Genomic DNA, 16680 nt, shown 5'->3' on the forward strand with positions numbered 1-16680 from the left:
AGTGTGAACGGTTGTAGGTGGCTGGTGAATCTGTGACAGTACCCCCTCCCCACGGGTGTCTCCTGGTGGAGAGAGTGCACGTGCACGGTTGACAAAAACAAGTAACACACTTAGCAGATATTTCCGTATTGCACAAGTGTGAAGCTCTGTTTTGGGGATTACATCTCTTTATATCAGGCAACCCAGTTGTGTTCCTCTGCGGCCAGATTAAACCTCCAAAGCAGTGGGCAATCCACGTAAGGGGATTAATTTACAGGTTTTGGAGAATCTGTCCACCATGACCATATATGGTAGTGAATCCGTTAGAGGGTGGAAGATCAGTGGCGAAATCGATTCCAATGTGGGACCAGGGTCAACGTGGAATAGGTAAGGGAACCAGTTTTCCTGCAGGTAAACGGCGTGGAGTGGATGTGATGGCGCAAACCGAACAACCCTTGACGTAGCGGGCGACATCCTGAGCCATGCTGGGCCACCAGTATCTGTTCCGGAGGAGCGAGAGGGTTCGTTGGCTGCCTGGGTGACCCGATCCCGGAGAAGTGTGGATGGAGTCCAGAAGGGTGAGGTGCAGAGTGGTAGGAACATAACTCTTCCCTTCAGGACCCCCCGGCGGCCCATACTATAGGGAGACGGATCAGGTTGGTGAAGGCGAGAAAGAGCATCTGCTTTGAGGTTCTTATGACCTGGATGGTAGGATACAGTGAATTTGTCTCAAGTTTTTTTCTCCATTCTGTCACCGAATGAGTTTTGGTTCCTTGCCGCTGTCGCCTCTGGCTTGCTTAGTTGGGGACACTTCATTTCCAGCGATATCGTTGACTTGATTGCAAATTATTGCAAAGATACTATTTAAACTGAACTGAGCTGGATGATGACATCACTGAATTCAATGATGAACTGCCTTTAACTGAAAAATTAGTGTTTACTATTGTCACTTTGCATTATTGACACACTATTTTCCTAATTAATGTTGTAGTGTTGCTTTGACACAATCTGTATTGTTAAAAGCGCTATATAAATAAAGGTGACGACTTGACTTGACTTGACTTCACTACATGTATCTGAAATACTGCCCATCCCTGGTTGCAGACCATCAGCATGAAAAAGCCTAGGACATTCCCAGAAAAGATTCCAATTATTAACAAAGAACAGTTTCTGTTCTTTACACCATGACAATAACCATTCATTTAGAGCAAAAAGTCAACTGAAACTTTCATATCCTCATTGATACGTGGGAAACGGTCCTGACACAATGATCCTCGTCACGGGTGATGTACTGCGTACCATCTCGATCAGGCTCCTGAAGTCCCTCTTCAGTGTCTCTGTCTGCCACAGCTTGGTGTTGTTTACCCCCAGGTGAAGCACGACAGTTCCGATACTCTCATCGCCCTTCAGGATCGCGGGTATCTGCGCACAAACATCGAGAACACGAGCACCAGGAAAACAGTGAGTGAGCACCTTACCTTTAGCTAAGGTAGCACGGACGTGCCGGACGATGGAGTCTCCAATGATCACAGCGTCGCGTTCCGTCTCACAAAGGGGAGTGAAGTGGTTCCGGGTGGAGATCTCAAAGAGCGGGGACGGCGGAGGGGGAGAGGTCCTCGCCCAGGGCCTGGCTAACGTCTTCCACTGCTGGTGCACCCAGGGTCCGTGGTGTCCCAGCACCGGAGTAAAGGAGACCTGGGAAGAACGCGTCCTGGGTGCACGGGGCCTATGCACAGAAACACACGGTGTAGAGGTGGTGAGAGTACTAATATCGTGCCGTAAGCTTACCTACTTGTGAGCGTCAACCCAGAATGTTTCCAGCACAGCTCGCCGCTCTCGCAGCTGGGACTGCTTCACCAGCAGGTCGTGGATCTGCTTCTTCACGCCCTCCAGCTCGAGCTGCACTGAGTGTTAGAGAGGCACTCCGATTGTTTTTGTTGTAGAATACGATAGGGGATATGTTCACACATTATAGAAACGGAGATGATGGTGTATAAAATTTATTTTAAGATTGAAAAATAGATGATAAATAATTAACTTGACGGAGCTCCAAACTCAAAATACGTGGCAGCAACGAACAGGAAGTCAACACTGTATGACTTTTCTCTGTCATATGACTGTAAAACAACATCTGCGTGTCTGTGGTGTTATTTCAATCACCTCTTTGTATTTCAGGGGAAGTACAGTTCCATTGAGTTCTTTAGTTCTTTGGTGAGTCGAGCAAGTAAAGCAGGTTTTATGTAGGGACGTTCTGTGTTTGTGACCAGGAAAGAATGCAGTCAAATCAGAATGAAGTTGTCAGACTTGTTCGGAGATGTCAGGGGTATCAACAACAGAGATATGACTAACAAAGAGCAGGTGAATAATCTACTGCAGAAGTTGGCACAAAATTTGAATACCTCTGGAAAATACTTAAGCCATAGTTTGATGCTGTAGTTGCCAGGGTTTGGTAGAGATAAGGTGAAAATAAATAGGTTAAACAAAATCAATATACTGTAACAAATAAAATAAAATGTATTTTGCAGTATATTCCCATATATTTTTGTTTCGTAAGGAGTAATGCAGCTCTAGAAAGAAAGCAGTGTCATTGTTCAGCTGAAGTCAGTTCAGTGCTGATTCAGTTCAGTTTAATAAATGTGTAAAGGGGTGTGTTTCCCAAAAACAACTATGGTCACAAGTTCTGTCGTTACCAATAGAGTTCAATGGAACTTATCACCATAGTAAGCTAACAATGCTTTTGGAAAATGTACCCCTGTTTAGTTCTCATCCTACAGTGTTATATAACCAATTAAGCAAGCCAAGACAGTGACAAGAAACACAAACTCCATCAGTGACAGAAATGGAGAAAAAACCTTGGGAGAAACCAGGCTCAGTCGTTCAGTTCTCCTCTGGCCAGACGAAACAACATGGTGAACAGAATCAATGATGAACTGACTTCAACTGAAAAATTGACTCTTTACTATTGTCCTCTTTTTTAGAGATTCTTTACTGCAAAATGTAATTTTGTTTGCATCATTGAAACATTATTTTCCTGTTTAATACTGTAAAGCTGCTCTGACACAATCTGTATTGTATAAAGCGCTATATAAATAAAGGTGACGACTTCTCTGCAGGTGGAGACTGCAAGTGACGTCACTGACAGAAGACACGCAGGTGAGTGAGAATGCAAGTCTGCAGCCAAACCCTGCTCCTGTTAGCAAAACTCATGACCAAGCCTTGAGATGGCATCTGGCTGTACTTCATTTTATACTACACCCTAAGAGTATGTACTGTTTTTGTGATGAAAAAGTACATACTTTTGATTGTGTAGCAGAATAGTAGGCAAGTTTTGGGCAAACTACTTCCTTATAATTATGTATTTAACAGACTCTGTTGCTTATTTACATGCATTATGTTGTCATTAAACTGCCCTGTTAATCATCTTGTCACAATTAACATCAATAGGTTGTGGGCAATATTAGCTGTTAGAGTGTGCAAAGATCTGCACATTCCAATATACTATGGTTTGGGACACACTAATTTTAATTTCAATTAATATTTAGGATGGATAGTAGGCCTATACAAATTGGGATGCAGCATCAGTTCTAGATTCATTATTTCTCTCACCTTTTGATTGTTTTCACACATTCCTTCCTCTTGAATTTGTCTTTACACAGTTGGTTCTGTGTCTAATCCTTTGTCAGTTTTGTTTTTCAGCTTCAAATTCTCTTATATTTTATTTTTAGTTCTCAACAGAGGAGACAAGGTTCAGAAAAGTTGCGGTAAATGTGAACTAACATACATTAAAAGCTGGCACCATCTTAATAGCACAGACTGAGAAATAAAGCTGAATTCACATTAATTGATATTATTCTATTTTTGTTTGTTTGTTTGTCCTCATTAACTGGGTCATTATTAATGTCTTGATTTTCTTTTTATTGTTTGAGTTTTGCTACTTGGGTTTAGCACAGAGCAACTCTTATTGTATCTAATCTGTGCTGTTCACTGTTCACTAATCTGTTCATCTGTTTCACTTGCTTTTATGACACAATTTTGTGTGCTGCACATTTTATGGTGATTTATTATTTGCAGTATTTCCACAGCTTTTAGGAATTTTAAGTGATGAAAGGCTGTACAGGAGATGTTATGTGGAATCTCCGCAGCTTTATTTACAATAATCCAGATTAATCAAGATCAGAATTTGTTCAGACAAATTCACACACATACACACCTATTGTGAATTTAAAGTTTACACAAAACAATACTTTCATGAAACTATCAGTAAATTAGACCAGGTGCTAGGTTTTAAAATAAATTAAATGCTTTTACTTCCTGCTATGTCACATGATTTCAAGGAACTCTATGTAAAGACAAGCAGAGAGAAGCCTGTCAGACTGACACACAGAGAAAAGAGAGAGAGAGAGGCATCAGGAATAAGGTTTGTCTTTTTTTCCCTCAATATGCTAAATTTTATCGGTTTGTTTTCAAATATTCAAGTCTTAATATATTTGAATAAGTCTAAGATGAATAACTAGTTAATTTGCCATGCCAGTGGTAGTGTAAAATTTGTCTTTATTGTTAGTCCAGGAATGTTAATGCGTGCAGTAGAAAGATACAACAACATACGGCAGAACAATATTGGCAATAAACTCTAATAACACAATATACACAGTATACAATGACAGGCACCTGGCATAGCATTGGAGTATTACATGACAGATTTGACAGACAACTGGTTCGAATGGATTAAAGGTTTATTGGTTTTGGTCAGATGTTTTTAGACATATTTTGCAGATGTATTAATGTCTTACAGAGACTTCACAGATAGTGCAGAAAAATGTATTGAGAGGTGCTTGTACTGATCCAACAATATGGTCATTAGCATGACACATTTTCTGAAGAAGCATAAAATATATGTTGCTCATTTAATGTTCCCATGCTCTTTCGTACAGATAATTTAATTTCTGTTCAAGAATTTCTATTCTGAAGTTTACTTAGTTAATTTGTTCCTGTTTTCTCAGTTCTTGTGTTTACTTATGGTTTCAAATTTTCCTAGGTTTCTTAGTATGACTAGTATGATTTTTTTCTTCAGTCTAGGGAGGATAAACAACAGCACTACAGTGGAGAGATGCTCAATACAACATTAAGACACAGAGGATACCTGAAAAACACTGTACATGAAATTGGTGAGAAAGAACAGTTTTGGTTTCATGCTATTACCCTTTTTTTCTTTCTTTTCTTATTTTTGCTCCTCATGACAGTTCCTCCCTGGCGGATTCCTCTGAGGAAGGATCTGCTTTCTCAGAGACGGGGCACCCTATGGGACCCATGTCCAGATCTCTGGAACCTCCATATGTGGTTTCTGGAAGGAACGCAGAGATTTTAGGTGATCTACCTCTAACGGTAGTAAACACCATCACTTCAGCGAGAGCACCCTCTACAAGGCACGCCTATGCTTTGAAGTGGAATCTGTTCAGCAATTGGTGTTCTTCCCATTGAGAAACCCCCCAGAGATGCCCGGTCAGGGTTGTGCTTTTTTTCCTGCAGGAAGGTTTGGAGCGAAGGCTGTCTCCCTCCACCCTGAAAGTGTATGTTTCCGCTATTGCCGCACATCACTATGCAGTAGACTGTACGTCTGCAGGGAAGCATGACCTGATCATCAGGTTCCTTAGGGGTGAAAGGAGGTTAAATCCTCCCCACCCTCACCTGGTACCCTCTTGGGATCTCTCATTGGTCCAAACCGCCTCACAAGGGGAGCCCTTTGAACCTTTGCAGTGAGTAAAGCTTAAATTCCTGTCTTTAAAGAAGGTGCTCCTGACTGCAGTGGCTTCCGTTAAGAGGATAGGGGACCTGCAGGCATTTTCGGTCGATGAATCATGCCTACTCTAATGTTATCATGAGACCCTGGCCCAGATACGTACCAAAGGTTCCCACCACGCCTTTCAGGGATCAGGTGGTGAACCAGCAAACGCTGTCCTCAAAGGAGGCAGACCCAATCCCTGCTCTGCTCTGTCCCGTTTGCACCTTGTGCTTATACGTAGATCGTACGCAGAGCTTTAGGGCCTCAGGCCAGCTGTTTGTCTGCAATGGGGGACAGCAAAAGGGAAAGGCTGTCTCCCAGCAAAGGCTCAACCACTGGATAGTGGATGCCATAGTCTTGGCTTACCAAGCTCTAGATCATGCTCGGGGTGAGGGGTCATTCTACGAGGAGCGTAGCTTCCTTCTGGGCATTGGCACATGGCGTGAGATCCCAATTCGAGGGTTACATACGTAACTGAGACGTTCTGTAGTAAAGACATTTTTTTCTAACCAGCAGATGGCAGAATTCTGCCTCCAACACCTAGATCAATATCCAGAAATAACTTATTTAATTTTTACACAATCGCTCTGTAAATGTGTGGGGTCCAAACGGACCCCGAATAATCTAAACGTATAGGGAAATGAGGAGCATATGAGGCATGAGATTAGACATATCTCAAATAATATTCTTCTTGTATTGGATATGATGGATTATGCTGATCTTATTGAAGGTGGTGTCATTATTTTGTTTCCAGACTTCTAGAAGGCATTTGATCAAGCTCAATTCTGAAATTAGTGAGGGTGCTCTAATAAAGTTTAGATGCAATGTGTGAGTGTAACAAACTTCAAATGGTAACCTCCAGACACCATAGAAACATGACCACACCATGGATGTGATGATTGAAATGGATTTATTCACTTAAAAAGAGTAGCATGGCGCAAGTATAGTACACTAGTATACACACACTGGAAGGCCTACTCTCTTATCCCTCTGCTTCCCCATCTGCATACACCATGCGTCTAAGTGTGAATGCTTAAATTGGACGATATATAACACTTAGCATGTGCACATGTAGATTTAACGTGTACAGTTAACGTGTATGAAGGCATTTATCATGGAGAAGCACTCAAATATGTAGCATTTGGACCAATCAGACACACCATTTTTCATTAGATTTAACAAATCAATTATTCATTAGATTAACAAATAGTCACAGACCCCTCACCCAATAAACATACTGGGTGCCAGGATGTCTGCGAATGACCCCAGGCCCCTGGTTACCATGGCAACCACTACACCTGAGCCAGACCATATAAATTTTACAACCTAAAAGTATGTAGAGAGAATCTTCCCCCCTACTCAATTCTCTCTAAAACAGACACATACTGCTATAGGAAACGACTTCTTTCATTAATTCATAGACACATTTTTATATGACCTTCCTATCATGCATATCCCCAGGTCATTGTGTATGATTACTATCTTCTTGTATATGGTCTTTTGTATTGTATACTGTTTTATGCATGCTTATGATAGAACGACTCGTTCATGTAATCTTACCTATGCCGTGTTTAGTATCTATGAAATTGTATATTATATGTTGGTACATAGGCAACATATTAAGTGTTCTGAGAATCTTTAGTAGTTTGTGCATCAACACCCAATCGAGTTCCATATGCAAATTACCATGCTCTCACACAAAGGGTCATAAAACTCCCCAGTATTCAGCCTTTCTCATTGGACAAGCCCATCCTGAGAGGCGTGAATTTTCCCAGACCTTAAAAGGCTCACGGACAGTTCCGCCCATGTTTTTTTTTTTTCTTCTGCTAAGTCTTCTGCTAAAACCTTCTGATTGTGGCCCGTGTGGAGAGCCTGAGCCGTTGCGTCAACACCCAATCGAGTTCCATATGCAAATTACCATGCTCTCACACAAAGGGTAATAAACCTCCCCAGTATTTCCAACCTCCCGCTTGGAATTTCAGCCTTTCTCATTGGACAAGCCCATCCTGAGAGGCGTGAATTTTCCCAGACCTTAAAAGGCTCACGGACAGTTCCGCCCATGTTTTTTTTTTTTCTTCTGCTAAGTCTTCTGCTAAAACCTTCTGATTGTGGCCCGTGTGGAGAGCCTGAACCGGTGCGGGCGTGCCCGGTGGGCTCCAACACATAGCCAGTCAGTCTGCGGTTATGTTAGATGGTGAGAAGATGAGGATGTGAGCTAGAACTCTCCTGGAACCCATTAAGTGTGCCAGGCTTCGGTCTTGTCTTTCCATTCAACAAAGATCCTCGGATCTCATGTCTCTCTTAGCCCTTTTTCACTTTCCACTGGGAAGAAACTCCCAATCACCATAGTGTCAGAACATCTTTGGAGTTCATCACTCTTCAAACCCAGAAGAAGGTGATCGCGACTCCTACACCACCGAACCTCCAAACCATCAAGACTTTCATCCGAGACTGCATCCGTACGCTCGTTCCAGGCCAAGGCAATGCAAATATCATACATTTAACTAAACGAAGCAGAGGTTTAGTATAAGTTGTAGACCCCATTCTAAAACGGCGCTGTTCTAAAACGACTTTTTTCATAGCTTCATTCTCTGTTTTTTTTCCTGATGGCTTCATCCATCAAGCCTCATTTGCCCTTTCCCCTGTATGAGTGATTGTTTGTTTGTTTGTTTGTTTGTTAGACTAGTTTGTGTTAGTGTTTAGTTAATTAAACTCTTGTGCACAAATTACATGAGTTTCTGATTCTGCCTTGTAAATGAATGTCCCTTTATGATTTTGATCCTTTCATACAGTATTAATGCATTAGAGCATGTAGTAAGTATTTTCTGTGGCCACGGAAATATCCTTTCCTAGAGTTGATATGAACTCACACTGAATGTTCGCTGGACGAACAGATTGGTTGATGGCAATTTAATTCTGCCACAGTTACTACTGGCAGCTGATATAATTGTAATTTATCATAATTAATTGTAATTATTTATATACATTTCCCTTTTGAGCTAATTTGCTACAAATATTTTATGATGATGTCACAATCTACATATAACCACCATCAACTGATTTAATTTGATTCTAGCATGCATTTTTTTGGTAACACTTTACATTAAGGTTCCCTTTATAAAGGGTTTATAAAGGTGTTCATAAATGACTAATAACTCACTTACAAATTCATTATAAATCATTGATAAGCAGTTATAAATGCATGAAAAGAAAGGGTGATTTTAATGAAATACCTGCCAAATAGTGACCCATTTTTAACTCACGTTATACGTGTTTAATAAATATATTTATTCATACTTATTTCACTCAAAACCAGATCCCTGATTTATTTCATGATACAGCAAAAATTTACTTTTATAGTGAGACTGAAGGGTGTTGCATTTATGGTTTTCTCATTTATATCTCATGACTCGTCTAACTTTTCTTACAAAGTTTCTTACCAAAACCTACTCTGTACTCTGTTCATGATGCCTATCCACAGCAATAATTAGAAACTGATATATTTTGTTCATCAAGATGAAATTATCACATTTTATCATAAAAACACAAACATGACTTGATGAGATATTAATACAGAACATTTTAATTCCAATATTAGTTACCTGTGAACCTTAATATAATGAACCATTTATTAATAAGGTATTAATGTTAATAACATCTAAAAGTGAACCTTAATGTAAAGTGAACAGCTATGAACCATTTATTAATGAGTTATACATGTTAGTAACCTGTCAAAGTGAACCTTAATGTAATGTGAACACCTATGAACCATTTATTAATGAGTTATAAAAGTTAATAACCTGTGAAAGTGCACATTAATGTAAAGTGAACACCTGTGACCCACTTATTAATGAGCTATACACATTTGTAACCTGTGAAGGTGAACCTTGATGTAAAGAACCATTTATTAATGAGTTATAAAAGTTAATAACCTGTGAAAGTGCACATTAATGTAAAGTGAACACCTGTGACCCACTTATTAATGAGCTATACACATTAGTAACCTGTGAAGGTGAACCTTGATGTAAAGAACCATTTATTAATGAGTTATGGACATCATTAACCTGTGAAAGTCAACCTTAAAGTAACACTCATCATTAATTTATTAATTATTAATGCACACACAGAAGATCCTGAAATAATATAATAAATATGCATTATAGTAGTAGCTACAACTAATAAAAAATACATTGCATGTTATACATATTTGTCATTGTAGTGAAGGGCAGTGAGGAAATAGGATTCAGATGCAGCCGTACCTACTATTTTTATTAAGATTACTGAACACAGGGAAACTTAGAAGAACAAACCATCCAAATAAAAACGAAATCAGACAACCAAAGGGCGCTTTCGCACCGCCTAGTTCTAGGAACTTAGTTCTAGGAACTAGCCAGCATGGTCGTTCCTAGAGAACCAATTTCTCCCTCGGTCCGTTTTGCTGGTTGCATTCACACCGGCAGCAGGAACTCTGAAGTGGCCAACAGCGACATCTTTATTTGCGGCATTTACAAACAACAACAACCGGTGAATGGAGGACCTTCTCGGCTGGCATTGTGTACACAAAAACTTAATACTCTGATCAAAGCAACCCCTCCCTCATAAGCACCCCCGAACCTGAGGATCCAGAGGGCCAAGGCGAAGCAGCAGGCTCCGGCAACTGAGGTGGAAACGGGGATCCGGAAGGCCGCTGTGCAGCTGGAGGGAAGGAGGAGCCTGACAGAGCCAGAGGGATGGAGTGACGAGGCAAAGCCAGAGGAGTGGAGTCCTGAGGCGGCAGATGGTCAACGACTGACCATGGTGGAGCCAGAGGGACGAAGGAGCCCGGTGGAGCTGGTGAGATGACGGGCCATGGTGGAGACAAGGGAGCTATGAGCCCACGTGGAGTCTGAGGGTCGAAGGACTGAGGTGGAGTTCAGAGCTCTGAGGTCCAAGGCAGAGACACAGGATCGACACCCCAGTACAGAGCTAGTGAACTGAAGAACTGAGGTAGATCCACACCTGGTGTAGGAGATGCAGAGAGGCTGAAGGAAACCAGTGGAGGTAGATCTGAATGTTTTCCTGGCTTTGGAAGAGGAGGCGGGAGAGGGAGGCTGGACGGGATTTCTGTAGACCCAGGATATTTACTGGAGACAACAGCATTCTTACTGGCCGGGATGAAGGAACTTAAATCTGCTGATTCAAGTTCAGCTTGAGGCCTGCAGCCTCGTGCCTCTGGCCTAATCACAGCCGCTGATATAGAGCCGGTATCGCTCAAGTATGAGAGTGATATTGCGTTTATACAACAGTTTGACGGCACGAGTGTGTAAATATATAAGAAAAACAACAACGGAGTGTCTTTAAAAACCCTTTTGTGCAGAACTACTTCCTTTCGCCATATATTCAAATCTCAGTTTGATAGTTTAACAGTTGAGCTCAAGCCTCCGTTACTAATTTGAAAACGTCACTTTAATGAAGGAACGTTGAGTTGCTTCATTAAAAACTTATAGTATTACTTAAAGGGTTAGTTCACCCTAAAATGAAAATTGGCTTGTGTTTTACTTATCCTCGAAGCATCCTAGGTGTATATGACTTTCTTCTTTCAGACGAATCCAGTCGGAGTTATATTAAAAATAGTCCTGGCTATTCCAAGCTCTATCATTGCAGTCAGTGGGTGTTGCAGTTGAACAGTCCACAAGTCGTCAAATAAAGTGTGCGCATTCATAATAAACCGTGCTTCACACGGCTCCGGGGGGTGAATAAAGGCTTATCTTTCATAAGTGGAAGGCATATGACGTATGCACAGCACGCGCGCCTCTGATTTTGTTTATAGGAGCAAAGGAAGCAAAGTTTCCTTACTTTAGCAAAGGAAAACCAGTCTCCTCTTGGCTTATATCGAAATCCTCCGACATTTTTCTTTGCAAATCTTCGGTTTGTACTTCTAATTCATGACCGGCGTTTTGTTTTGTTGTCTCTCCGCATTCGTCACTAATCACACTACGCCGACGTGCTACGTCATCCGCCGGCACGGCTTCCGCATATGACAGTTGGCGGAAGTGATATAAAAGTGTTTATTATGAATGCGCGCGCTTTATTTGACGATTTGTGGACTGTTCAACTGCAACACCCGCTGACTGCAATGATAGAGCTTGGAATAGCCAGTACAATTTTTAATATAACTCCGACTGGATTCGTCTGAAAGAAGAAAGTCATATACACCTAGGATGCTTTGAGGGTGAGTAATTTATGGGCTAATTTTCTTATGTAGAGTAGAGTATTGTGAGAGAGAGATGGACTGAGCAAGTGTGATTACCTGCATCTGATACAGCATTCATTCTTCAGCTCAATCTCATATGCACAATAAAACATTAGTTTGAATGTCCGCTGAGGAAAGCAATATCTTTGTAGTACTATCCTTTCATCTGTTAAGGGTGATTTCCGACTGCTCACTGCATTTGTTAACTGCGTCTTACAAACTGTTATTAAAAGTAAAAATAACTTCCATTTCAGTCTCTTTCAATATAAAAGTCTTAAATGCGGACTCATAAAACAGTCACTTGGCGCCCTCTAATGGCAGAACAATTCTCAATATGCATTCTTCAGCAATCCTGTGTCCTTGTTTTCACGCTCTATGTCATCATTAACCGTCAAAGTTCAATTCCAATACTCGAGAACGCAAGTACAGAGGAAACATGAAAGTGCCCGGATGTGTCCTTGATATCGAGGATGCATCGAATGCAGACTTGAGAGAATCGAACCGTTAGAAATCCCAGAAGATGCTGCGGGCGAACGAAGCTTTTAAACTTCTCACTGCAAGCCTGCAAATACGCGACGGCTCGTGAAAGTAAACATTGTCATTTTGTTTTGCATAATTTTAATAAAGTCATAAAGACCTGGAAAAAAGCCTGTCATACTTTTATTGGTATATTTTTTAACATGGATAATTTTAATAATATAGGAACATTAAATATACATGCCTAAGCCTAATAATTTTTACAAATACATATGGTAAAATAAAAAGAATAAATACATGTTTTAATATGACATTAGTTTGTGATGTTATGTGTTATTTGTTGTGCCTTGCTCCTTATAACATTCGGTCAGTTGAACGGCAAGATCACAGCGCATCTCAATTCTCACAAAGATGTGTTCTGTGTTCTCGCGTCCTTCCGAGTTCATTCTTTCAAGGTAGCCTGGCAAGACCGTCTCCACTGTCTCCACGAGAACACAAGTCTGTTCTTTGCGTTCTTGGAATTGAGAAACAGCCTATGTCACAAAAAACACCATCACGAACACACACACACACACACTGTTTCCCAATACTAAATACTACTACTTTGTATATAAAATATTATTTATTGAATAATAAACAACAACAACAACAGCCATCATAAAAGCCATGCTCTAATATACAGCAATATGTGTTTGGCAGAAAGTATTTATTGACCTTTTACTAATATACATGCCTAAGCCTAATAATTTTTACAAATACATATGGTAAAATAAAAAGAATAAATACATGTTTTAATATGACATTAGTTTGTGATGTTATGTGTTATTTGTTGTGCCTTGCTCCTTATAACATTCGGTCAGTTGAACGGCAAGATCACAGCGCATCTCAATTCTCACAAAGATGTGTTCTGTGTTCTCGCGTCCTTCCGAGTTCATTCTTTCAAGGTAGCCTGGCAAGACCGTCTCCACTGTCTCCACGAGAACACAAGTCTGTTCTTTGCGTTCTTGGAATTGAGAAACAGCCTATGTCACAAAAAACACCATCACGAACACACACACACACACACTGTTTCCCAATACTAAATACTACTACTTTGTATATAAAATATTATTTATTGAATAATAAACAACAACAACAACAGCCATCATAAAAGCCATGCTCTAATATACAGCATTAAAGTTACATAAAATATAATGTAATGAGATTTTGCCTTCAGCAGAAACTATTTGCTCTGGAACAGATAATAGATTAATGAGACCAAAGACTGCCTGTTAGAATTACCCAAAATAAATTATATCTTATGTTTAACCATTATAGAGGCATCAGAGCCAGCAGCAAATTCCAGAAGATCTGGCTGACGTAAGGCTGCTCTCGGCGGGTTCATGAGCGCTGAACGGCCGCTGACGCCCTGGAGGTTAACTACTTTAGTATAAATAATAAACAATAGCCTACTTCTACAGCATTTATGAATCTTAGGGTGCTTTCACACCTGTAGATCGATTGCTTTGTTCCGAAACAGGGATTAAAATTTGAGCAAGAGTCCAGGATTGATTGGGAAAACAGTTTTAAAATGAACCTACAACAAAGAAGAACAATAAGATGGCATTATAAAATAAAAAAGTGCGCTTTGATTTTTGAATGGCAAAGACGTGCTCACCCACAGACATACACAGGTTCATTTTGAGGTATTAGCAAAACAACAAAGCTAATGCTTTTCACGGAACTTATGTAATTACCCATCATAAATTGTGATATAGCCTGGTTCGTTGGTCCGTTAGATCGGATTGCTTTCTCACTACAACCGAACCGCTCCAGAGATCGTTTTCAATCGAACCGAGACCACCTCGTTCAGGCGATCTCGGACCGATTGTTTTGGCGCATATGTGATGCCGTGTTCACATATGCCCAAACGAACCAAGCTAAGGAGGGAAATGCGCCAGGTTACGAAACAACAGGCCAGGTGTGAAAGCACCCTTAGTTGAAATCAAAAGTTGTGTTTGTTAACATTAGTTTATGCACTGTGAACTAACATGAACTAACAATGAACAACTGTATTTGTATTAACTAATGTAAACAAAGATTAATAAATACTGTAATAAATGTTTATGTAATTATTTGTTCGTGTTAGTTAACTCATTAAATGATACCTTGTTATAAAATGTTACCAATATTTTTTATTTGTGAACTGATTATCAGCTGTTGTTTTTAATAGTCAACTTATTTTCGGGTCATCGTTATAAAAGCTCTGTAAACACTGCCACAGATACAAAAATATATCTTTCATTTCATCACGCTGAATGCTCACTAAAAACTGACACAGTCATCACGTTTTCAGACCATTTCAAGTTTTATTTTGACGTGACAAAAAGTAGTGGTATCTAAGCGGGAGAGTTGTTTACTTGCAGGAACCAATCACATCCAATCATAACATATCATATCCAATTATAGCACGACGATGGCATTGCCTCTTCTCACGTGACTTTCCCCCATTCATATCAATGAGCCTCCAGAAAAGTCACGGCACACTAAGGGGTCTCTGTAGAAAGTCTATGGACCGAAGGGAGGCAAGCCTCCGCTGTAACTGTAATATTAATATCATTACTATTATAGATGGAGGGAGGCTGACCAGATGGATTCCTGACATCAGACCCAACATTGTCTCCAGTCTCTCGTCCAGAAGAATTGTTCTTTTGGGTCAAGCTGGTGTTGGGAAAAGTGCATCTGGAAACACAATACTGGGACAGAAAGTGTTCAGATCTGAGATGGCAATGAATGTGGTAACCCATGAATGTTCAGAGGAACACACCACTGTTTCAGACAGATCTGTGTCTGTAGTTGATACTCCTCCATTCTTTGACACACACATGAAACCAGAGGAGTTAGTGATGGGGATAACAAGAAGATCCAGTCCTGGACCTCATGCTTTTCTCATTATTCTGCGTGCAAATGATAGATTCACTGAGCAGGACCAGCAGATTCCTCAGATGATTGAGATGATGTTTGGTCAGGAGGTGTTAAAATACTCCATCATTCTCTTCACTCATGGAGATCGGTTAGAAGAGCCCATAGAGGAACTCACTGAGGAAAACAGTAGATTAAGGCATCTGGTTGATCGTTGTGGAGGCAGATTTCACGTCTTCAACAACAGAGATCAGAATAAAAGTGATCAGGTGAATGTTCTACTGCAGAAGATTGACACAATGATAGAGCAGAATGGAGGAGGACATTACAGTAATCAGATGTTTTAAGATGCTCAAAGATTCAGACAAGAGGACGTAGAGAGGAGACTGAGAGAGATCTGTGAATTTAAAGCATCTTATACAAATAATCAGTGTAATTTTGCTGCTACTGCAGCTGTTGCTACTACTAGAGTTGCTGCTCTTTTTGGAATTGTTGCTCTTGCTGCTGGATTATTTGCTGTTGAAGGTGAACACACTCAGAGGAGCCAGGGAAATGAAAAAGAGAGAAAAAAACAGTAGAAAATTGTATGAAGGAGACTTCCGGTTATGTCGCCTGCAGAGTAGTGTGCGACCCGCTCCCTTTATCTTTTCATTTACGTATTTAGTTTTTAGTACTATAATCTCACAGAGTATGTCAAAGGGAAAGGGTAAACAGGTGGAAAAAGATCGAGAAGCCACTTCGTCACCTGGCACTAGTGTTACGCTAGCTGAAATTAGCGCCTTGCACGAGGAGCTCAGAGCCTCTCTAGCTGCAGACTTTAAAGCTTCGTTTGAGAGCCTAGATACCAAGTTAGACAACATTCATTCCACGGTCGCAGCTCACGATCAGCGTACCGGACCCCTTGAGTCCGGGCTCGAGCATCTAGAGGCTGCTTGCTCTGGGCTCCGAAAGGACAACCGAGTGGCTGCGGGCTAAAGTTTCGGACTTATGCCCGGTTCAGACTACACGATTTTAGTCCGATTTTGCCACGATTTGCTTGACAAACATGGCAAAACGAAACCGTACTCCTGCCTGTATGATGTGTCATCGAGGGACTTCCACGACAGAACAAAGAAAGAAAAATGCTAGCGAACTATAGCGGAAGCGCTTCAGCAATGTTTACACTCTTGTTTTCGGAAGTCAGTCGCTAGTTCCGCCTTCTCGATGACATCACGTGCGTCGTTAAAGACGGCACGCAATGAATGGTCGGGAAGCAACGTGTAGTCTGACATGTTTCTTGTCCACGACACGACAAGATTTTAGGAGTCAAAAT

At 40.7% G+C, this 16680-nt stretch overlaps 1 protein-coding gene and 1 pseudogene across 1 annotated transcript; both read left to right on the plus strand.

The window, feature by feature from the left end:
• The first annotated feature begins 5827 nt into the window (after nucleotides 1-5827).
• On the plus strand, nucleotides 5828-15757 carry LOC107729998 (GTPase IMAP family member 1-like). The gene is made up of 2 exons (XM_016540742.1): nucleotides 5828-6200; nucleotides 15078-15757. The coding sequence occupies exons 1-2, from the start codon at nucleotides 5828-5830 to the stop codon at nucleotides 15713-15715; spliced, it is 1011 nt and encodes a 336-aa protein (XP_016396228.1). The 3' UTR covers nucleotides 15716-15757.
• A 301-nt stretch (nucleotides 15758-16058) lies between these two features.
• Nucleotides 16059-16680, plus strand: part of LOC107729999 (uncharacterized) — a 2372-nt pseudogene continuing 1750 nt past the window's right edge.

The sequence above is a fragment of the Sinocyclocheilus rhinocerous genome, unplaced genomic scaffold (genome assembly GCF_001515625.1).
Source record: "Sinocyclocheilus rhinocerous isolate Xijiao unplaced genomic scaffold, SAMN03320098_v1.1 scaffold3232, whole genome shotgun sequence".
Classification (NCBI taxonomy): Eukaryota; Metazoa; Chordata; class Actinopteri; order Cypriniformes; family Cyprinidae; genus Sinocyclocheilus; species Sinocyclocheilus rhinocerous.

Coding starts and splice junctions, on each gene's coding strand:
- LOC107729998 (XM_016540742.1), top strand. CDS start 5,828: ATGAATCATGCCTACTCTAATGTTATCATGAGACCCTGGCCCAGATAC. Junction 6,201..15,077: donor TCTGGGCATTGGCACATGGC/GTGAGATCCCAA, acceptor TTACTATTATAG/ATGGAGGGAGGCTGACCAGA.